Raw genomic sequence first — 23,340 nt, forward strand, 5'->3', positions numbered from 1 at the left:
TTGACCTGACTAGTCAGTTGATCTATCTTCTTTTAAGGGGACGTATTATTTGCTGCCTAGATGGCTATGAGCTCGCCCTTCACCACAGTCTTCTAAGCCTCCCAAAGCATAGAGACAGAGGTCTTCAGGGTGTCATTGAAGCCTAGATACATTTGTATTGCTTTAGTGACTTATAGTATAACCTCGGGAGATGGAGCAGAGTCTCCAGAAGCCACCAAGCTCTGGTGGGTCTTTCCAGTGGAGGGAATTCCAGTTTAAAGGTGACTGCATCATGGTCCAATAAAGCAGCAGGCTCTATGTCCTTGGCCTTCGTGAGAGTATGTTCATCCCTGGTCCCTAACAAGTATCACGTTGTGTGTATATTTTGTGTAAATGGGAGAAGAATGTGTACTCAAAGGTTTGTAGATGGAATTACCTGCAGTGAACCAGCAACCCTGTCTCTCAAAGCCATTTCACCCCTCCCTTGAATGGAGCATCCGTCTGGCCATACTGATCTGTCTTTATCTGTATCTAACACACGGTTTAGTTCCCCCCCATGAGGAGTACCCCGTGTCATCGTCTCCGACACAACAGGAATTGTTCTTGTTCTGTGTTGAGAGCGTACATGAAGCCTAGCACCAGAGAATGGTCTACTATGAATACAGTGTGTGAAGGCTTATCAGTCCTGACCACTATCTTAATGTGCTGAGAATTCATTTTACAGAGACCTGTATAACAAGTGTGTTTGGTTTAGCAAACTTTCTATTAGCTTTATGGATCAAACACTCAAAATGTACCTCATAATAATATTTATTGCATTGTTATTGTATATATGGAAGATATGTGTCTTTTGTATGGCTTTTATGCTTTTATGATACTCGTAACTGTCTTTTCCATGTACTTTTTAACATCCTTGTGATCAAAATAAAGTTATGAAGATGATCGAACACAGTGTGTGCGAGGAGGCTACATTTCAATTCCACTATTTTGGGTCCCACACAGCTCCTAAAGAACCTGGTGATCAGTATAGTTACCCCCACTTTTTTAGTGGATGCGGAAGAAAATAAATTATGAGGGAAGGGTCGAGAGCGGAGTCAATGCCAGTCCCTCATAAGAAGGTGGGTCTCCTGGAGTAGGCATATGTCTGGTGCTGAGTGTACTAGATATGACTGCATTGCTCGGCAATTGATGGGTTATTGAGGCCATTCGCCTTCAGTGAAAGGACCTTAAATTATTGGGAGGGCATACCTAATAATTAGAAGGACAGTGTTGTGCTATGCATGTCCATCATGGAAACACTTGCCCCTCCTACCCCTAACATCTGTACAAGTGTATCCAAGATACCCCCTGTCAACAGCAAAGTTAAGTGCTGATCCCAAACTAAACCAACAATAAGTAACCATAACCAGATCAAGTACAGGATGGGCTGACCATGTCCAAAATTGCCAAGGTAATAGGAGTGAAGAGCGCATGTTGTGTCCCTCTGTCCATGCCCACCCTGACCCTGCCGCCCACCAGGCCAGCCCTGCTGCCCACCAAGTCAGCCCTGCTGCCGACCAGGCCAGCCCCTCAGTGAACAACAAATGTCATACCCAGCAAGATCTTATTCTGCTGCCCTCCAGCCAGTAACTCCAGGACCACTTGAGGCTCTAGTGCTTTTGTGGATGGGTCATGTTTCACAACCCCAGGAGCCAGACAATACCACTGCCATTGTGGGCATCTGTGGGAAGAGGGCCTCACTAGATCCTGCTCATGGGCCCCGGCAGGGGAACATTCTATCCCAAGTATTCGGCAGGGCTCTGCCACAGAGCAAAGTTGGTACAGCTTGTCCTTGAGGCGGAAAATGAAGTGGAAAGGGTGGCCTCATGAGTAGGTTATCCCCAGATTCTGTAGATGGGAGGTCGCAGGGAGGAAGTTCCTTCTCTTCTAAAGAGTGATCATAGCTCAGTCTTGACATGGATGTTTCTCTCAGGCCTTCCAAGAAATCTTTTATTTTAGTTAGAAGTCTTGAAACCAAGCAAGAATGTCCGTGGGAGGGGCAGATGCCAACCTCGGCAGTCCAACCCAGTGGCTCGATCAATTTGTATCTCAAGATCTTGTGAGGCTTCCAGGATGAAGAGAAATGGATCCTTCAGGTAGAGAACCAGATCAGTACCCTCCACGAAGGATGGCAGGCCCTTGATAGAAATGTTATTGTGCCTCGAGCGATTCTCCAGGTTTTCCACTTGAGCCTTTAAGTCAATCTGTTGTTACCGCAAGCGTATCACCTTCTGATACAGATGTTCCACTTCCTCTTGGCAAGTATGTTCCTGGTCCTCGATTGCTGAGACCCTCTCCCAAATAGAGCCCACGTTGCGCCAGCTTTCCTTGATGTCACCGGAGAGATGTCCTTTGGCCTTTAGGTCTTCACACAGGGAGGAAAACAGAGCCTCCAGTACAGGGTAGGTGATAGACCCCTCTCCCCCCGTCCTACAATTGGCCTGTGTTCGGCATCATCTGCCAATCCCCAGCTGAGGTGTCAAGAGCTTTGGTCAGCATGTCCATGAGGGACCAATCCTTCTTCACACTCAAAGATGTTATTGGCCCAAGGTGACCACTTTGCTTCCTCCTTTGCCCTGCTTGTGAGTTGCTATCCATCCTCTAAGAGTGGCTATCTATGACTATAACAATGGAGGCAGTACTTATACTCCAAATGGACCAGAACTCCCAAACACCCGGACTTACAATCAGCAACCTAGGGACTCAGTCCTGGCCCGGGTCTCAATGTTGTGCTGCATAGAGCCGGGGTGGAGGACCCACCATTACTAACGCCCTCTCTGCCGGGATCTTTTCACTCGAAAGATCAGCAGCTGCATCAAGTGGACTCAGCAAAATGTGGGTCCTCTGAGACAGCCACTGAAGCAGGGGTGCCCCAGGCCAATAAAGGCCCACAACCGGGGGGCCAACCACTCCGGCACCCCGGGGGCAGAGTCACTCATCAGGAGCAGGCACCTGGGTCAACAGGAGGTTCCCCACCCAGCTCTCCTCCTGGCCACATCTGTCAGGCCCCCCAGAGGTTTTATGGTACTCTCCATGCGGGGGCCCTCTCCCTACTCCACGGAGCCCCACAGAAGAAGGAATGTGCCACTGACCCAGGCACCAAGACAAAGCTACGCCTCCTCGCACATGGCCACAACCAAGTAAGTCCCAGTTCCTCTGGCCCTTTCCACTCCTACCAGTAAAACTCACATCTGGGGGGGGAGGACAGCAGCTGTTTCTGTGTGGTCCTAAACTGTCTTACCATGCCGTCCTCAGGCTCCACTGATCACAGGGGCCTCAAGGAGTGAAATCACTCTGGCCTCAGGAACTAACCACCAGATCTCCTGTGTGGACCCCAACTCCCAGACTGGGACTTCCATAGCCTGTGGATCCATGTTTTGGGGCCTCCACAGCTGTTCTGGTGGCCCCTCAAGAGTTCTCTGTGCTGGAAGCCCACTCAGGGAACCTCATCTGCTCTGGTTCCCTTGAACGCCTTCATCAGCTGCAGTAACCTTCGTGGGTCAGCCCCACATAGCTGCAGGTGCCGCCTAACCCTCTGCTTCTCGGTCTGCAATCGTAATGTAAACCTGGGCGGCCGACCTGAGCTAGGCTCCACTGAGGCTAAGGGAAATCCTCGCAACGGGCAGGCTCCAAGCTGGCAAAGCCAGTCCCTATAAAATAACTCCACTGGCCATAAAGGTCACTCTGCCATATGCGGTGTCCTCCAGGGGCTCTGCACTGTGGGCCGGCAGATTAGGCCATGGCTTCCATCTTACTACACTGGCCTCTGTCACTCTCTTCTCTTTAGATCACAGCTTGCAGTGCCAGAGGGAAGGAATCGGATCCCAGCACAAGGCCCTTTCAGTCTGGACTCTCCTGGATGTTGCTCGGCAGTCTCACTGGGCCCTTACGGTGCAGGATACGGCCGGCCGGCGTTGGGTACAAAGAGACAAGAGAGGTCCTCTTACAAGCCCGCCTTCTTGGCTACACCTCTAAAATCCTGTTTTAAGAGTCTGTAAAATCTTACTGACTTTCAAATTTGGATTGGTAGGTTAGAAAAAGCATATTGGAATTTGCAGACTACAAATTGCAACATTTACAGCCATAAAGGTACTCATGTCAGTACATATTTTGGTATTACAAGGAAAAAATCAAAAGGCAATGCACGTTAACAAGCAACAATTGGGGAAAATCATTGATATACATACTTCCAGTGGTAGCAGTGTAGACTGAAGTGCCTGTTGTGGTCTTAGTGGGTGTAATAGTGGTAGCTTTAGAAATAGACAATAATGGAAATATTATCTAAAAGCCTCATGTTTTAATATTTTTAATGTTCAAATTCACAAGAACGTATTTGTAATGCATTTTAATTGATATATATTCTTGACTTTTTAGTGATGCAAAAAGGAAAGCAATAAATAAATGATCATTTATTCTTGTAATTAAATTATTTCGTAAAATCAAGTTATTTCTATCACTGAAAGAAAACCATCAATTAAAACAGAAGTACAATGTAATAGGATAGGAATATATGAAAATCTCTCATATTCATTTACATAGCTAAAATGCAACTGTTATGCATGTGTAAAATAGCCCTCCACTTTACTTAAGGCAAGAATCTTTATATCAATTTGGGCTCAGGACTGTGGGTAATTACCACGTGTAGTAAATATAAGTTTCGAAGGGTGCAAAATTTACCTTGTGTGGTAAATAACTAATTCTCCTTGTTTTCAACATGAAAATGAGATATAAACAGCGAACTTGTTTTTCAACGCCCTGAATTCCGCACAGTTTGCGATTTGTGTAACTTTCCCCAATACCATTTTGCAGGTTTGACCTGCAGTAAATATTGATTGAAAACTCTGAAGGTCTTATAATATAACAATTTTACTTTCTAGTCAAATGCTTGATTTGGCATGGAACAGAATTTAACCCTGAACTTCTATGAGTGTCTAATCTATCATATGCCCTTTGAGTGTGTATTTAAAAACAATGAGGTATATGTAATATGATTGAAATGAGGGGTGAAATTAAGTTAAAATGCTATGTGTGAGGAATACTTTATGACAACAATATAAACTGACGTCCTTGAAAGTGCTTCTTGACACTGTACCTTCATTACAATTGAATGGCTAAATAATTAATTGTGTGTGGGATATAAACAAACACACCAAAAGATTTAGCAAAATCACAAATTAGCACAGAGTTCTTTACTTTTTATTATATAATTGCACATGTGCTTTTCAATTATGGAACAATGGCCACTTGCACAATAAGCCCCAAACAAAAAATTGGTTGCAACCAGCTTTGAAATTTACAAACCAACCTATATGGTATTAATAATTTGGTTCATAATATTCTGGTTCTGAGTGGATCATATTCAAGTCTACCTGATGAATATTAAATAGACAATTTGCAAAGTGCAACTGACATTAATTGGTGGCCATCACAGTGATGGTGGCCTAATAATGTCTGGAAATCTGAAATAATTTTAGTTTTTCCTATGGAGCCCAGAGTCTTTAAAGGATACAGTGTAGCACTTAAAAAATTTGACTTTTTAATGTTTGTTGGAGTATAAGCAGTAATACCCTACCTACTCTTCAATACTGTTTTTATTGCATTCAGAAAGTGGAAGGGGTCCCAAAATGGCTTTGTCCTTTCTGCAACTAAGGTATCACGTAAACATGGGAATCAGTAATTTTCAATGTTTTTGACTACTTATCCATCTCATACCAATTCTGTTTGTATGGAGTATGCCTAGTAAATACTGTGTGCAAAATATTACTGACTTCCAAAATTGGACTGATAGATTAGGAAGAACATCTTTCAACTAAAGTACTTTGGGGGAATATTTCCCTATTATGAAAATAAAATCAGAAGGCAATACACATTAGGAAGCAAGCATGGGGGAAACCATTGAAATACATACTTCCAGTAGTTGATGTATAGACCGTAGTGCCTGCTGTGGTTTTAGTGGGGAGAGGTGTGGTGGCTATAGAAATAGACAATGATAGAAATATTATCAAAAAGCCCACATTTTAGTATTTCAAATCTACCTATAAATAGTTGACATGAATTTCAAATCCACAGATATCATTGACTGTAGTCTTGTGCAAAGTAATGTAAGAAATGCATTTTCATTGTTCTTGTAATTAAAACAATTCTTAAAATCAAGTTATTTTTGTAATGAGGGAAAATCATCATAGAAAACATAAATATAATGTTAGACAATATATCCCACGCTGTTTCATAACTAAAATGCAGAAATAATAATATCAAGCATGTGTGAAATAACCCTCCACATTAATTAGGGCAAAATCCCTACTAACAATGCGGGGTATTTACCACATGTGGTAAATATCATTATCCTAGGACGATAAATTTATCATGTGTGGTAAATAAGTCTTTTTCCTAGTTGCCATTATGAAAACAAGATCGAAAAACCAGAATTGGTTTTTAACCCATAGAGTCCCTCACATTTTTCCCTTTAGTGCGCCTTTTCCCCCAAAGGCATTTTGCAAGTTCGACCTGCTGGAATATATAGTGAAAAACTATAAGTGTGTGATAATATATACATTTTTCTTCCTGTCCAAACCTCTGTTTCAGTAGAGAAAATAATTTAAATCTGAACTTGTAATGAGTGCCTTTCAAATGAGATGCACTATAAGTAGGTTTTTAAAAACAGCAAAGTATGTGTAATTGTAAAATTGTAATTGTAAAATCACTTATTTAGCGCATGGCTACCCGTAGGCATCCCAGCGCTCTTGGCAACGGTACCCTGGGCTAGTCCGATCTACATTCCTACTGCAAGCTAATTTTTGGGGAATAGGAAGGTTTTGAGTTTCTTCCTAAACTGAAGGAAGGTCTGTTCCTGCCTCAAGTTACATGGGAGGGCATTCCATTCTCTTGCTGCTTGCAGAGAAAAGAGCCGGCCGCCCGAGCGGGCTCGCTTTAACCTGGGAATGATTGCCAGGTTGTGGTCCCTCGAGCGGAGATTAAGTTGGGGCTTGTAGGGACTTATCATATTTTCCAAAATGGAAGGGCCTTCTCCATGCATGATCTTGTATGTGATGCATAGGGATTTAAATCGCACCCGTTCCTTCACAGGGAGCCAATGGAGTGATCTTAGAGCTGGCTTCGCCGACATATATCGAATAGTTCCAGTCAAAATCCTGGCGGCATAGTTCTGAGCCACTTGTAAGGTTTTAAAAGTGGATGCCGGTGCCCCAAGGTATATAGCATTCCCGTAGTCAATTTGTGATAAAACCAAGGATTGGACTACGGTCTTCTTTGCTTTTTCAGAGAGTTGGGGCAGGATTTTGCGCAGGGATTTGAGTATCCCATGACAAACTGCAGAGGTCTTTCTGGCTTGTGTTTCGAAGGACAAAGCGTTGTCGAGCCAGAAGTCTAAACTTTTTATTTCTGGTTTGGGTGGTGGTATTGCACCCATACAAGTGGGCCAAGCTAGACAGTCGGGGATATCCTGCTTTCCTAAGAGCATCAGCTCGGTTTTTCCTCCGTTAAGTCTGAGCTGAAACGAATTCGTCCAGTTTACTACCACCTCCAAACAATTAGCCAGATTGTTCGGGGGAGCATCTGTTTGTTGCAAGGAAAACACCAGCTGGGTGTCATCCGCGTAGCTTATTAACTGGATGCCAAACGGAGCAACTAGTTCCGCCAACGGGGCCATGTAGACATGAAACAGTGTGGGGCTAAGGGACGACCCCTGTGGTACCCCACACTGTAACGCTAACAGGCGAGAGCAGTTGTTACCCTCAAACACCTGAAAATATCTTTCCTCGAGAAAAGATCTCAACCACTCCATGGCTTTCCCGGTTACCCCGATGTTCCGGAGTCGAGACAGCAGCAGATGATGACTTACCATGTCGAAGGCGGCGCTGAGGTCCAGAAGGATAATGGCCGCGCTGCCACCTGCATCCAAAATCCATCTGGCCTCTTCTACCACCCTCAACAGTGCAGTCTCAGTGCCTTGTCCCTTCCTGAACCCCGTCTGGGATGGATGGAGAAGATTGTACTTCTACAGGAATGCCGCCAATTGGATGTTTACCAATTTTTCGGTCAATTTCCCCATCCCTGGTAACAAGGATACCGGTCGATAGTTAACCGGGTCTCCTGGGTCGAGGTTCGGCTTTTTAATCAGGGATCTGACCATGGCCACTTTCCATGTCTTTGGGACCGTGGCCAATTCCAGGGAGGTGTTAACCATCTTAATTACGGGTTCGCTGATGGTTGGAAGTGCCTGGTTAAGTATTTTCATGGGGACTGGGTCTCGTGGTGATCCACTTTTTATACTCCTCAACAGAGAGGGGAGAAGCTCTTCCGTGAGGGGGGGAAACTCGGAGAGTGTTGGACATTCACTTCTTTCCTCTGGGGGAGGTACACTGTGATGTGAGGCCGGGTCCGATACCGGGATCGTCTCAAGAATTTTATGTACTTTGGTCTGGAAGTAGTTCGCCATGTCATCACATCTTGTGTCCTGCTCGTCTGCTTTTACGGGGGGATCTGGGATTTTTGTCAAGAGCTTTACAATCTTGAACATTTCCCTAGGGGCATTGGCGGCGGATTCGATTTTGTTCGCAAAGAATGCAGTTTTAGTGGTAATGAGAATGGTTTTGTATTTCTTCAGTGTGGCTTTGTAACTGGTCTTCCTTTCCACGCTAAAATCCTTCTGCCAGTGTCGTTCATGGAACATTACTTCATGGAATAATGAAATTTGCACAAAATGCTATGGGGCCGATTACGATGCCGGTCAGAAACTCTTCCAACCGAATCTGTTTTGGAATGATTTCCTACCGAATCGAATTCTGCAGACCAACTGACCAATTACGATGCTTCCGAACATCGTTCGGTCGGACTCGCATGGACTTCAATAGGAGCCTATGTTCCAAACAGTAACACAGGCTACCATTTAAAAAAGGGGTGGTTGGGGAAAACCTTGCACCCTGAGGCAGGCACCTTATGGTGCCTGCCACACCGTGTATTGTTGGAAAGAGGAGACACTTGGGTACCCCCATGGACCCCAGCCAGAGGGCTATGCGTGAAGGGGTGCCTGCTACAAGCACCCAAATTCAGATTCTGCCAGCCATTTTGTGTCGGGCAAGCTGATTTGGAATAGCTGTCAGGTTCGGACATCGTAAACCATGTCTATTGAGCTCTAAGATTTGGCTCTGAATGACTTGTTGTCCGATGCCAATCGAAACCAAATCGGAGAGCCCGAGCAATTTCAATCCATGATAATCGGTCGGTTGGAAATTTATCTGATTCTGTCAGAAAACATAGGTTCCGAATCAGATTTGGAGAATCCAAATCCTTTTCAGAGCCTTTCCGATTCACATCATAATTGCCTATAGATATGTAGAATAATTTGTAACAGAAGCATGAACTGTTGCCATGAATTTGTTTCCAGACAATTCGGTCAACTTCTATTCAAAGATTGTCTTATTAATGGGGCTTAAAACAAATACAAACAATCGAAAGATTGTAGAAATCAAAATATTAGGATAAAGGCTTTGCATTTAGTTTAGTTAACTTTATACAATGTAATTGAACTATTTGAGTTCAATTATCTAACTATAGACCACATGCACTAAATACCAGTCACAAAATATGGCTGTGACCAGTATGAAATTTTACTAAACAATTTAGATCAGTTCATACAATTCTGATTCTGCGTGGATCACTACCGGCCTGGTAGGGGAAGTTTGCAAATTAAGACTCACTCCAATTATTAGGCAAGTGTCAGGATATCACAATGCTTGGGGGGGTCCTGGAGCCAGCGGGGCTAACGGAGACAGCTTGCCCCTCCCTTCAACCACCGGGGACCTTCATTACCGCTGACGTCTCCTGCTCCGCTGGGACGCTCGCACTCTGCCAAAAGAACTGCGGGTTCCAGGAGCCAGCAGGGCTAACGTAGACAGCTTGCCCCTCCCTCCAACCACCGGGGACCTTTGTTACCTCTCGCGTCTCCCGGTCAGCGGGAGACGCTCGCACTCTGCCGAAAGAACTGCGGGATCCAGGAGCCAGCGGGGCTAACGGAGGCAGCTTGCCCCTCCCTCCAACCACCGGGGACCTTCATTACCTCTCGGCCATAAAGGTCACTCTGCCATATGCGGTGTCCTCCAGGGGCTCTGCGCTGTGGGCGGGCAGATTAGGCCGTGGCTTCCATCTTACTACACTGGCCTCTGTCACTCTCTTCGCTTTAGATCACAGCTTGCAGCCCCAGAGGGAAGGAATCAGATCCCTGCACAAGGCCCTTTCAGTCTGGACTCCCCTGGATGTTGCTCGGCAGTCTCACTGGGCCCTTACGGTGCAGGATGCGGCCGGCCGGCAGTGGGAACAAACAAACAAGAGAGATGCTCTTACATGCCCGCCTTCTTGGCCTCACCTCTAAAATCCTGTTTTCAGAGTCTGTAAAAGTGCTTTCATGATTTTACATTTTAAATCGAATAAAGCTTGTTTGGATTGGATTGGAGTCTGTAACTCCTTAGGTGCTGCGCACGTTCACCGGCTGACGGCACCACTACCTCAGGAGTGCTAACATCGGCCGTTAAACGTTCGAACTGCACCTGCACGATGGAACGTCCAGCACTGGAGCTGGACGTTCCATAGCAGCTATGAGGTTAAAAGCTTACTGACTTTCAAATTTGGATTGTTATGATAGAAAAAGCATATTGGAATTTGCAGACTATAAATTGCAGCATTTACAGCCATTAAGGTAATCATGTCAGTACATATTTTGGTATTACACGGCAAAAATCAAAAGGCAATGCACGTTAACAAGCAACCATTGGGAAAAATCATTGATATACATACTTCCAGTGGTAGCAGTGTAGACTGAAGTGCCTGTTGTGGTCTTAGTGGGTGCAATAGTGGTAGCTTTAGAAATAGACAATAATGGAAATATTATCTAAAGGCCACATGTTTTAATATTTTTAATGTTCAAATTCACAAGAACGTATTTGTCATGCATTTTAATTCATATATATTCTTGACTTTTTAGTGATGCAAAAATAAAAGCAATAAATAAATGATCATTTATTCTTGTAATTAAATTATTTCTTAAAATCAAGTTATTTCTATCACTGAAAGAAAACCATCAATTAAAACAGAAGTACAATGTAATAGGATAGGAATATATGAAAATCTCTCATAATCAGTAACATAGCTAAAATGCAAATGTTATGCATGTGTAAAATAGCCCTCTACTTTACTTAAGGCAAGAATCTTTATATCAATTTGGGCTCAGGACTGTGGGTAATTACCACGCGTAGTAAATATAATTTTCGTAGGGCGCAAAATTTACCTTGTGTGGTAAATAACTAATTCTCCATGTTTTCAACATGAAAATGGGACATAAACAGCTAACTTGTTTTTCAACGCCCTGAATTCCGCACAGTTTGTGATTTAGTGTAACTTTCCCCAATAACATTTTGCACGTTTGACCTGCAGGAATCTATTGATTGAAAACTATGAGGGTCTTATAATATAACAATTTTACTTTCTAGTAAAATGCTTGATTTGGGATGGAACAGAATTTAATCCTGAACTTCTATGAGTGTCTAATCTATCGTATGCCCTTTGAGTGTGTATTTAAAAACAATGAGGTATATGTAATATGATTGAAATGAGGGGTGAGATTAAGTTAAAATGCTATGTGTGAGGAATACTTTATGACAACAATATAAACTGACCTCCTGAAAGTGCTTCTTGACACTGCACCTTCATTACAATTGAATGGCTAAATAATTAATTGTGTGTGGGATATAAACAAACACTCCAAAAGATTTAGCAAAATCACAAATTAGCAAAGAGTTCTTTACTTTTTATAATATAATTGCACATTTGGTTTTCAATTATGGAACAATGGCCACTTGCACAATAAGCCACAAACAAAAAATTGGTTGCAACCAGCTTTGAAATTTACAAACCAACCTATATGGTATTAAACATTTGCTTCATAATATTCTAGTTCTGAGTGGATCATATTCAAGTCTACCTGATGAATATTAAATAGACAATTTGCAAATTGCAACTGACTTTAATTGGTGGCCATCACAGTGATGGTGGCCTAATAATGTCTGGAGATCGGAAATAATTTTAGTTTTTCCTATGGAGCCCAGAATCTTTAAAGGATGCAGTGTAGCACTTAAAACATTGACTTTTTAATGTTTGTTGGAGTATAAGCAGTATTACCCTACCTACTCTTCCATACTGTTTTTATTGCATTCAGAAAGTGGAAGGGGTCCCAAAATGGCTTTGTCATTTCTGCGACTAAGGTATCACTTAAACATGGGAATCAGTATTTTTCAATGTTTTTGACTACTTATCCATCTCATACCAATTCTGTTTGTTTAGAGTATGCCTAGCAAATACTGTGTGCAAAATATTACTGACTTCCAAAATTGGACTGATACATTAGGAAGAGCATCTTTCAACTAAAGTACTTTGGGGGAATATTTCCCAATTATGAAAATAAAATCAGAAGGCAATACACATTAGGAAGCAAGCATGGGGGAAACCATTGAAATACATACTTCCAGTAGTTGATGTATAGACCGTAGTGCCTGCTGTGGTTTTAGTGGGGAGAGGTGTGGTGGCTATAGAAATAGACAATGATAGAAATATTATCAAAAAGCCCATATTTTAGTATTTCAAATCTACCTATAAATAGTTGACATGAAGTTAAAATCCATATATATCCTTGACTGTAGTCTTGTGCAAAGTAATGTAAGCAATGCCTTTTCATTGTTCTTGTAATTAAAACAATTCTTAAAATCAAGTTATTTTTGTAATGAGAGAAAATCATCACAGAAAACATAAATATAATGTTATACGATAGGTATATATGACAATATATCCCAAGCTTTTCATAGTTAAAATGCAGAAATAATAATATCAAGCATGTGTAAAATAACCCTCCACATTAATTAAGGCAAAATCCCTACTAACAATGCGGGGTATTTACCACATGTGGTAAATATCATTATCCTAAGATGATAAATTTATCATGTGTGGTAAATAAGTCCTTTTCCTAGTTTCCATTATGAAAACAAGATCTGAAAACCAGAATTGGTTTTTAACTTATAGAGCTCCTCACATTTTTCCTTCAGTGCGCCTTTTCCCCCAAGGAATTTTGCAAGTTCGACCTGCTGGAATATATCAGTGAAAAACTATAAGTGTGTGATAATATATACATTTTTCTTCCTGTCCAAACCTCTGTTTCAGTGGAGAAAAAAATTTAAATCTGAACTTGTAATGAGTGCCTTTCAAATGAGATGCACTATAAGTAGGTTTTTAAAAACAGCAAAGTATGTGGAACATTACTTCATGGAATAAGCAAATTTGCACAAAATGCTATGGGGCCGATTACGATGTCGGTCAGAAACTCTTCCAACCGAATCTGTTTTGGAATGATTTCCGACCGAATCGAGTTCTGCAGTTCAACTGACCAATTACCATGCTTCCGAACATCGTTCGGTCGGACTCGCATGGACTTCAATAGAGGCCTATGTTCAAAACAGGAACATAGGCTACCATTCAAAAAACGGGTGGTTGGGGAAAACCTTGCACCCTGTGGCGGGCACCTTATGGTGCCTGCCACACCGTGTATTGTTGGAAAGAGGGGACACTTGGGTACCCCCATGGACCCCAGCCAGAGGGCCATGGGTGGAAGGGTGCCTGCTACAATCGCCTAAATTCAGATTCTGACAGCCATTTTGTGTCGGGCAGGCTGATTTGGAATAGCTGTCAGTTTCGGACATGGTAAACCAAGTCCATTGAGCTCTAAGATTGGGCTCTGAATGACTTGTTGTCCGATGCCAATCAAAACCAAATCGGACAGCCCAAGCAATTTCAATCCATCTTAATCAGTCGGTCAGAAATGTATCCGATTCTGTCGGAAAGCATAGGTTCCGAATCAGATTTGGAGAATACAAATCCTTTTCGGAGCCTTTCCAATTGACACCATAATTGCCTATAGATATGTAGAATATTTTGTAACAGAAGCATGAACTGTTGCCATGAATTTGTTTCCAGACTATTCGGTCAACTGCTATTCAAAGATTGTCTTATTAATTGGGCTTAAAACACATACAAACAATCGAAAGATTGTAGAAATCAAAATATTAGGATAAAGGCTTTGCATTTAGTTTACTTAACTTTATACAATGTAATTGAACTATTTGAGTTCAATTATCTAAATATAGACCACATGCACTAAATACCAGTCACAAAATATGGCTGTGACCAGTATGAAATTTTGCTAAACAATTTAGATCAGTTCATACAATTCTGATTCTGCGTGGATCACTACCGGCCTGGTAGGGGAAGTTTGCAAATTAAGACTCACTCCAATTATTAGGCAGGTGTCAGGATATCACTATGCTTGGGGGGGTCCAGGAGCCAGCGGGCTAACGGAGAAAGCTTGCCCCTCCCTCTAACCACCGGGGACCTTCATTACCGCTGACGTCTCCTGCTCCGCGGGAGACGCTCGCACTCTGCCAAAAGAACTGCGGGATCCAGGAGCCAGCAGGGCTAACGTAGACAGCTTGCCCCTCCTTCCAACCACCGGGGACCTTTGTTACCTCTCGCGTCTCCCGGTCAGCGGGAAATGCTCGCACTCTTCCGAAAGAACTGCGGGATCCAGGAGCCAGCGGGGCTAACAGAGGCAGCTTGCCCCTCCCTCCAACCAGCGGGGACCTTCATTACCTCTCGGCCATAAAGGTCACTCTGCCATATGCGGTGTCCTCCAGGGGCTCTGCGCTGTGGGCCGGCAGATTAGGCCGTGGCTTCCATCTTACTACACTGGCCTCTGTCACTCTCTTCTCTTTAGATCAGAGCTTGCAGCCCCCGGGGGAAGGAATCAGATCCCTGCACAAGGCCCTTTCAGTCTGGACTCTCCTGGATGTTGCTCGGCAGTCTCACTGGGCCCTTACGGTGCTGAATACAGCCGGCCGGCGGTGGGGACAAAGAGACAAGAGAGATGCTCTTACATGCCCACCTTCTTGGCCTCACCTCTAAAATCCTGTTTTAAGAGTCTGTAAAAGTGCTTTTATGATTTGACATTTTAGATCGAATAAAGCTTGTTTGGATTGGATTGGAGTCTGTAAAAGCTTACTGACTTTCAAATTTGGATTGGTATGTTAGAAAAAGCATATTGGATTTGCAGACTATAAATTGCAGCATTTAAAGCCATAAAGGTACTCATGTCAGTACATATTTTGGTATTACACAGAAAAAATCAAAAGGCAATGCACGTTAACAAGCAACCATTGGGAAAAATCATTGATATACATACTTCCCGTGGTAGCAGTGTAGACTGAAGTGCCTGTTGTGGTCTTAGTGGGTGTAATAGTGGTAGCTTTAGAAATAGACAGTAATGGAAATATTATCTAAAAGCCACATGTTTTAATATTTTTAATGTTCAAATTGACAGTAACGTATTTGTCATGCATTTTAATTCATATATATTCTTGACTTTTTAGTGTTGCAAAAAGGAAAGCAATAAATAAATTATCATTTATTCTTGTAATTAAATTATTTCTTAAAATTAAGTTAATTCTATCACTGAAAGAGAACCATCAAATAAAACAGAAGTACAATGTAATAGGATAGGAATATATGAAAATCTCTCATAATCAGTAACATAGCTAAAATGCAACTGTTATGCATGTGTAAAATAGCCCTCCACTTTACTTAAGGCAAGAATCTTTATATCAATTTGGGCTCAGGATTGTGGGTAATTACCATGCGTAGAAAATATAATTTTCGTAGGGCGCAAAATTTACCTTGTGTGGTAAATAACTAATTCTCCTTGTTTTCAACATGAAAATGAGACATAAACAGCTAACTTGTTTTACATCGCCCTGAATTCCGCACAGTTTGCGATTTAGTGTAACTTTCCCCAATAACATTTTGCACGTTTGACCTGCAGGAATCTATTGATTGAAAACTATGAGGGTCTTGTAATACAACATTTTTACTTTCTAGTCAAATTCTTGATTTGGCATGGAACAGAATTTAACCCTGAACTTCTATGAGTGTCTAATCTATCATATGCCCTTTGAGTGTGTATTTAAGAACAATGAGGTATATGTAATATGATTGAAATAAGGGGTGAAATTAAGTTAAAATGCTATGTGTGAGGAATACTTTATGACAACAATATAAACTGACGTCCTGAAAGTGCTTCTTGACACTGTACCTTCATTACAATTGAATGGCTAAATAATTAATTGTGTGTTGGATATAAACAAACACTCCAAAAGATTTAGCAAAATCACAAATTAGCACAGAGTTCTTTACTTTTTATAATATAATTGCACATTTGGTTTTCAATTATGGAACAATGGCCACTTGCACAATAAGCCCCAAACAAAAAATTGGTTGCAACCAGCTTTGAAATTTACAAACCAACCTATATGGTATTAAAAATTTGGTTAATAATATTCTGGTTCTGAGTGGATCATATTCAAGTCTACCTGATAAATATTAAATAGACAATTTGCAAATTGCAACTGACTTTAATGGGTGGCCATCACAGTGATGGTGGCCTAATAATGTCTGGAGATCTGAAATAATTTTAGTTTTTCCTATGGAGCCCAGAGTCTTTAAAGGATACACTGTAGCACTTAAAAAATTTACTTTTTATTGCTTGTTGGAGTATAAGCAGTAATACCCTACTCTTCAATACTGTTTTTATTGAATTCAGAAAGTGGAAGGGGTCTCAAAGTGGCTTTGTCCTTTCTGTGACTAAGGTATCATGTAAACATGGTAATCAGTAATTTTCAATGTTTTTGACTAGTTATCCATCACATATCAATTCTGTTTGCATAGAGTATGCCTAGCAAATACTGTGTGCAAAATATTACTGCCTTCCAAAATTGGACTGATACATTAAGAAGAGCATCTTTCAACTAAAGTACTTTGGGGGCATATTTCCCTATTATGAAAAAAAAATCAAAAGGCAATACACATTAGGAAGCAAGCATGGGGGAAACCATTGAAATACATACTTCCAGTAGTTGATGTATAGACCGTAGTGCCTGTTGTGGTTTTAGTGGGGAGAGGTGCAGTGGCTATAGAAATAGACAATGATAGAAATATTATCAAAAAGCCCATATTTTAGTATTTCAAATCTACCTATAAATAATTGACATGAATTTCAAATCCACATATATCCTTGACTGTAGTCTTGTGCAAAGTAATGTAAGCAATGCATTTTCATTGTTCTTGTAATTAAAACAATTCTTAAAATCAAGTTATTTTTCTAATGGGGGAAAATCATCACAGAAAACATAAATATAATGTTAGATGATAGGTATATATGACAATATATCCCAAGCTTTTTCATAGCTAAAATGCAGAAATAATAATATCAAGCATGTGTAAAATAACCCTCCACATTAATTAAGTCAAAATCCCTACTAACAATTCGGGGTATTTACCACATGTGGTAAATATCATTATACTAGGACGATAAATTTATCATGTGTGGTAAATAAGTCCTTTTCTAGTTTCCATTATGAAAACAAGACCTAAAAACCAGAATAGGTTTTTAACCCATAGAGTTCCGCACATTTTTCCCTTCAGTGCTCCTTTTCCCCCAAGGCGTTTTGCAAGTTCGACCTGCTGGAATATATCAGTGAAAAACTATAAGTGTATGATAATATATAAATTTTTCTTCCTGTCCAAACCTCTGTTTCAGTAGAGAAAATAATTTAAATCTGAACTTGTAAAGAGTGCCTTATAAATGAGATGCACTAAAGTCGTTTTTTAAAAATTAGCAAAGTATGTGGAACATTACTACATGGAATAATGAAATTTGCTCAAAATGCCATGGGGCCGATTACGATGTCGGTCAGAAACTCTTCCAACCAAATCTGTTTTGGAATGATTTCCGACAGAATCGAGTTCTGCAAGTCCAAGTGACCAATTACGATGCTTCCAAACATCATTCGGTCGGACTCGCATGGACTTCAATAGGAGCCTATGTTCCAAACTGGAACACAGGCTACCATTTAAAAAAGGGGTGGTTGGGGAAAACCTTGCACCCTGTGGTGGGCACCTTATGGTGCCTGCCACATCGTGTATTGTTGGAAAGAGGGGACACTTGGGTACCCCCATGGACCCCAGCCAGAGGAATATGGGTGAAGGGGTGCCTGCTACAAGCGCACAAATTCAGATTCTGACAGCCATTTTGTCTCGGGCAAGCTGATTTGGAACAGCTGTCAGGTCCGGACATCGTAAACGCTCATTCAGAAACCATGTCTATTGAGCTCTAAGATTTGGATCTGAATGACTTGTGTCCGAGGCCAATCAAAACCAAATCGAACAGCCCAAGCAATTTCAATCCATCGTAATCGGTAGGTCGGAAATGTATCCGATTCTGTCGGAAAACATAGGTTCCAAATTAGATTTGGAGAATCCAAATCCTTTTCGGAGCCTTTCTGATCAACATCATAATTGCCAATATATATGTAGAATAATTTGCAACAGAAGCATGAACTGTTGCCATGAATTTGTTTCTAGACAATTCAGTCCACTGCTATTCAAAGATTGTCTTATTAATTGGGCTTAAAACAAATAAAACACTAGAAAGATTGTAGAAATCAAAATATTAGGATAAAGGCTTTGCATTTAGTTTACTTAACTTTATACAATGTAATTGAACTATTTGAGTTCAATTATCTAAATATAGACCACATGCACTAAATACCAGTCACAAAATATGGCTGTGACCAGTATGAAATTTTACTAAACAATTTAGTTCAGTTCATACAATTCTGATTCTGCGTGAATCACTACCGGCCTGGTAGGGGAAGTTTGCAAATTAAGACTCACTCCAATTAGTAGGTAGGTGTCAGGATATCACTATGCTTGGGGGGGTCCAGGAGCCAGTGGGGCTAACGGAGACATCTTGCCCCTCCCTCCAACCACCGGGGACCTTCATTACCTCTCGCGTGTCTCGCTCCGCGGGAGACGCTCGCACTCTGCCAAAAGAACTGCGGGGTCCATGAGCCAGCGGAGCTAACGTAGACAGCTTGCCCCTCCCTCCAACCACCTTTGTTACCTCTCGCGTCTCCCGCTCCGCGGGAGACGCTCGCATTCTGCCACAAGAATTGCGGGATCCAGGAGCCAGCGGGGGTAACGGAGACAGCTTGCCCCTCCCTCCAACCACCGGGGACCTTCATTACCTCTTGGCCATAAAGGTCACTATGCCATATGCGGTGTCCTCCAGGGGCTCTGCGCTGTGGGCCGGCAGATTAGGCCGTGGCTTCCATTTTACTACACTGGCCTCTGTCACTCTCTTCTCTTTAGATCACAGCTTGCAGCCCCAGAGGGAAGGAATCAGATCCCTGCACAAGGCCCTTTCAGTCTGGACTCTCCTGGATGTTGCTCGGCAGTCTCACTGGGCCCTTACGGTGCAGGATACGGCCGGCCGGTGGTGGGGACAAAGAGACAAGCGAGATGCTCTTACACGCCCGCCTTCTTGGCTTCACCTCTAAAATCCTGTTTTAAGAGTCTGTAAAAGCTTACTGACTTTCAAATTTGGATTGGTATGTTAGAAAAAGCATATTGGAATTTGCAGACTATAAATTGCAGCATTTACAGCCATAAAGGTGCTCATATCAGTACATATTTTGGTATTACACGGAAACAATCAAAAGGCAATGCACGTTAACAAGCAACCATTGGGAAAAATTATTGATATACATACTTCCAGTGGTAGCAGTGTAGACTGAAGTGCCTGTTGTGGTCTTAGTGGGTGTAATAGTGGTAGCTTTAGAAATAGACAATAATGGAAATATTATCTAAAAGCCACATGTTTTAATATTTTTAATGTTCAAATTCAGAAGAACGTATTTGTAATGCATTTTAATTCATATATATTGTTGACTTTTTAGTGATGCAAAAAGGAAAGCAATAAATAAATGATCATTTATTCTTGTAATTAAATTATTTCTTAAAATCAAGTTATTTCTATCACTGAAAGAAAACCATCAATTAAAACAGAAGTACAATGTAATAGGATAGGAATATATGAAAATCTCTCATATTCATTTACATAGCTAAAATGCAACTGTTATGCATGTGTAAAATAGCCCTCCACTTTACTTAAGGCAAGAATCTTTATATCAATTTTGGCTCAGGACTGTGGGTAATTACCAGGCGTAATGAATATAATTTTCGTAGGGCGCAAAATTTACCTTGTGTGGTAAATAACTAATTCTCCTTGTTTTCTACATGAAAATGGGACGTAACAACTAACTTGTTTTTCAACGCCCTGAATTCCGCACAGTTTGCGATTTGGTGTAACTTTCCCCAATAACATTTTGCACGTTTGACCTGCAGGAATCTATTGATTGAAAACTATGAGGGTCTTAAAATATAACAATTTTACTTTCTAGTCAAATGCTTGATTTGGCATGGAACAGAATTCAACCCTGAACTTCTATGAGTGTCTAATCTATAATATGCCCTTTGAGTGTGTATTTAAAAACAATGAGGTATATGTAATATGATTGAAATGAGGGGTGAAATTAAGTTAAAATGCTATGTGTGAGGAATACTTTATGACAACAATATAAACTGACGTCCTTGAAAGTGCTTCTTGACACTGTACCTTCATTACAATTGAAAGGCTAAATAATTAATTGTGTGTGGGATATAAACAAACACTCCAAAAGATTTAGCAAAAGCACAAATTAGCACAGAATTCTTTACTTCTTATAATATAATTGCAAATTTGGTTTTCAATTATGGAACAATGGCCATTTGCACAATAAGCCTCAAACAAAAAATTGGTTGCAAACAACTTTGAAATTTACAAACCAACCTATATCGTATTAATAATTTGGTTCATAATATTCTGGTTCTGAGTGGATCATATTCAAGTCTACCTGATGAATATTAAATAGACAATTTGCAACTGACTTTAATACGTGGCCATCACAGTGATGGTGGCCTAATAATGTCTGGAGATCTGAAATAATTTTAGTTTTTCCTATGGAGCCCAAATTCTTTAAAGGATACAGTGTAGCACTTAAAAAATTGACTTTTTAATGTTTGTTGGAGTATAAGCAGTAATACCATACCTACTCTTCAATACTGTTTTTATTGCATTCAAAAAGTGGAAGGGGTCTCAAAGTGGCTTTGTCCTTTCTGCTACTAATGTATCACGTAAACATGGGAATCAGTAATTTTCAATGTTTTTGACTAGTTATTCATCACATATCAATTCTGTTTGCATTGAGTATGACTAGCAAATAATATGTGCAAAATATTACTGCCTTCCAAAATTGGACTGATACATTAAGAAGAGCATCTTTCAACTAAAGTACTTTGGGGGCATATTTCCCTAATATGAAAATAAAATTAAAAGGCAATACACATTAGGAAGCAAGCATGGGGGAAACCATTGAAATACATACTTCCAGTAGTTGATGTATAGACCGTAGTGCCTGTTGTGGTTTTAGTGGGGAGAGGTGCAGTGGCTATAGAAATAGACAATTATAGAAATATTATCAAAAAGCCCATATTTTAGTATTTCAAATCTATCTATAAATAGTTGACATGAATTTCAAATCCACATATATCCTTGACTGTAGCCTTGTGCAAAATAATGTAAGAAATGCATTTTCATTGTTCTTGTAATTAAAACAATTCTTAAAATTAATTTATTTTTGTAATGAGGGAAAATCATCACAGAAAACATAAATATAATGTTAGACAATAGGTATATATGACAATATATCCCAAGCTGTTTCATAACTAAAATGCAGAAATAATAATATCAAGCATGTGTAAAATAACCCTCCACATTAATTAAGGCAAAATCCCTACTAACAATTTGTGGTATTTACCACATGTGGTAAATATCATTATAATAGGACGATAAATTTATCATGTGTGGTAAATAAGTCCTTTTCCAAGTTTAAATTATGAAAACAAGACCTAAAATTCAGAATTGTTTTTTAACCCATAGAGTTCCGCACATTTTTCCCTTTAGTGCGCCTTTCCCCCCAAGGCGTTTTGCAAGTTTGACCTGCTGGAATATATCAGTGAAAAACTATAAGTGTTTGATAATATATACATTTTTCTCCTGTCCAAACCTCTGTTTCAGAAGAGAAAATAATTTAAATCTAAACTTGTAATGAGTGCCTTATAAATGAGATGCACTATAAGTAGGTTTTTAAAAACAGCAAAGTGTATGGAACATTACTACATGGAATAATGAAATTTGCACATAATGCTATGGGGCCGATTACGATGTCTGTCAGAAACTCTTCCAACCGAATCTGTTTTGGAATGATTTCCGACCGAATCGAGTTCTGCAAGTCCAACTGACCAATTACGATGCTTCAAAACATCGTTCGGTCGGACTCGCATGGACTTCAATAGAAGCCTATGTTCCAAACGGGAACACAGGCTACCATTTGTAAAAGGGGTGGTTGGGGAAAACCTTGCACCCTGTGGCGGGCACCTTATGGTGCCTGCCACACCGTGTATTGTTGGAAAGAGGGGACACTTGGGTACCCCCATGGATCCCAGCCAGAGGGCTATGGGTGAAGGGGTGCCTGCTACAAGCGCACAAATTCAGATTCTGACAGCCATTTTCTATCCTGCAAGCTAATTTGGAACAGCTGTCAGGTTCGGACATCGTAAACGCTCATTCAGAAATCATGTCCATTGAGATCTAAGATGTGGCTCTGAATGACTTGTTGTCCGAGGCCAATTGAAACCAAATCGGACAGCCCAAGCAATTTCAATCCATCGTAATCGGTCGGTCGGAAATGTATCCGATTCTGTCGGAAAACATAGGTTCCGAATCAGATTTGGAGAATCCAAATCCTTTTCGGAGCCTTTCTGATTGACATCATAATTGCCAATATATATGTAGAATAATTTGTAACAGAAGCATGAACTGTTGCCATGAATTTGTTTCTAGACAATTCAGTCCACTGCTATTCAAAGAGTGTCTTATTAATTGGACTTAAAACAAATACAAACACTCAAAAGATTGTAGAAATCAAAATATTAGGATAAAGGCTTTGCATTTAGTTTACTTACCTTTATATAATGTAATTGAACTATTTAAATTGTAAATTGATACTTGTATCGCACACTACTCACCCGCAAGGGTCTCAAGGCGCTTGTACGAATACCGCTGTGGAACCCATCCCGGATTTCCCTGTGAGGCGTCCACTCCTGGGCACCCCCAAGGTGGAGGCCAGGCATCCTTAGCGTTGTGGGGGCTGTTGTGGCGATTAAGCAAGCTATTGCCCAGAGTGGCGGAGTGGGACTCCATGATTGGAATAGGCA

At 40.9% G+C, this 23,340-nt stretch overlaps 1 protein-coding gene across 1 annotated transcript in view; it reads right to left on the reverse strand.

Annotated features, from left to right (window-relative positions):
• The window catches only part of LOC147750621 (uncharacterized), a 920,203-nt gene that overhangs the window by 640,542 nt on the left and 256,321 nt on the right, over positions 1 to 23,340 (reverse strand). Inside the window, exons 9-16 of the mRNA XM_086929808.1 lie at positions 21,450 to 21,512; positions 19,736 to 19,798; positions 17,031 to 17,093; positions 15,314 to 15,376; positions 12,552 to 12,614; positions 10,831 to 10,893; positions 5,927 to 5,989; positions 4,206 to 4,268 (exon numbers count right to left, since the gene is read on the reverse strand). Coding sequence (XP_086785934.1) covers positions 4,206 to 4,268; positions 5,927 to 5,989; positions 10,831 to 10,893; positions 12,552 to 12,614; positions 15,314 to 15,376; positions 17,031 to 17,093; positions 19,736 to 19,798; positions 21,450 to 21,512 — 504 coding nt within the window. The remainder of the gene's footprint in view (positions 1 to 4,205; positions 4,269 to 5,926; positions 5,990 to 10,830; positions 10,894 to 12,551; positions 12,615 to 15,313; positions 15,377 to 17,030; positions 17,094 to 19,735; positions 19,799 to 21,449; positions 21,513 to 23,340) is intronic.

Source organism: Lissotriton vulgaris, chromosome 1_1, assembly GCF_964263255.1.
Source record: "Lissotriton vulgaris chromosome 1_1, aLisVul1.2, whole genome shotgun sequence".
In the NCBI taxonomy this organism is placed as follows: Eukaryota; Metazoa; Chordata; class Amphibia; order Caudata; family Salamandridae; genus Lissotriton; species Lissotriton vulgaris.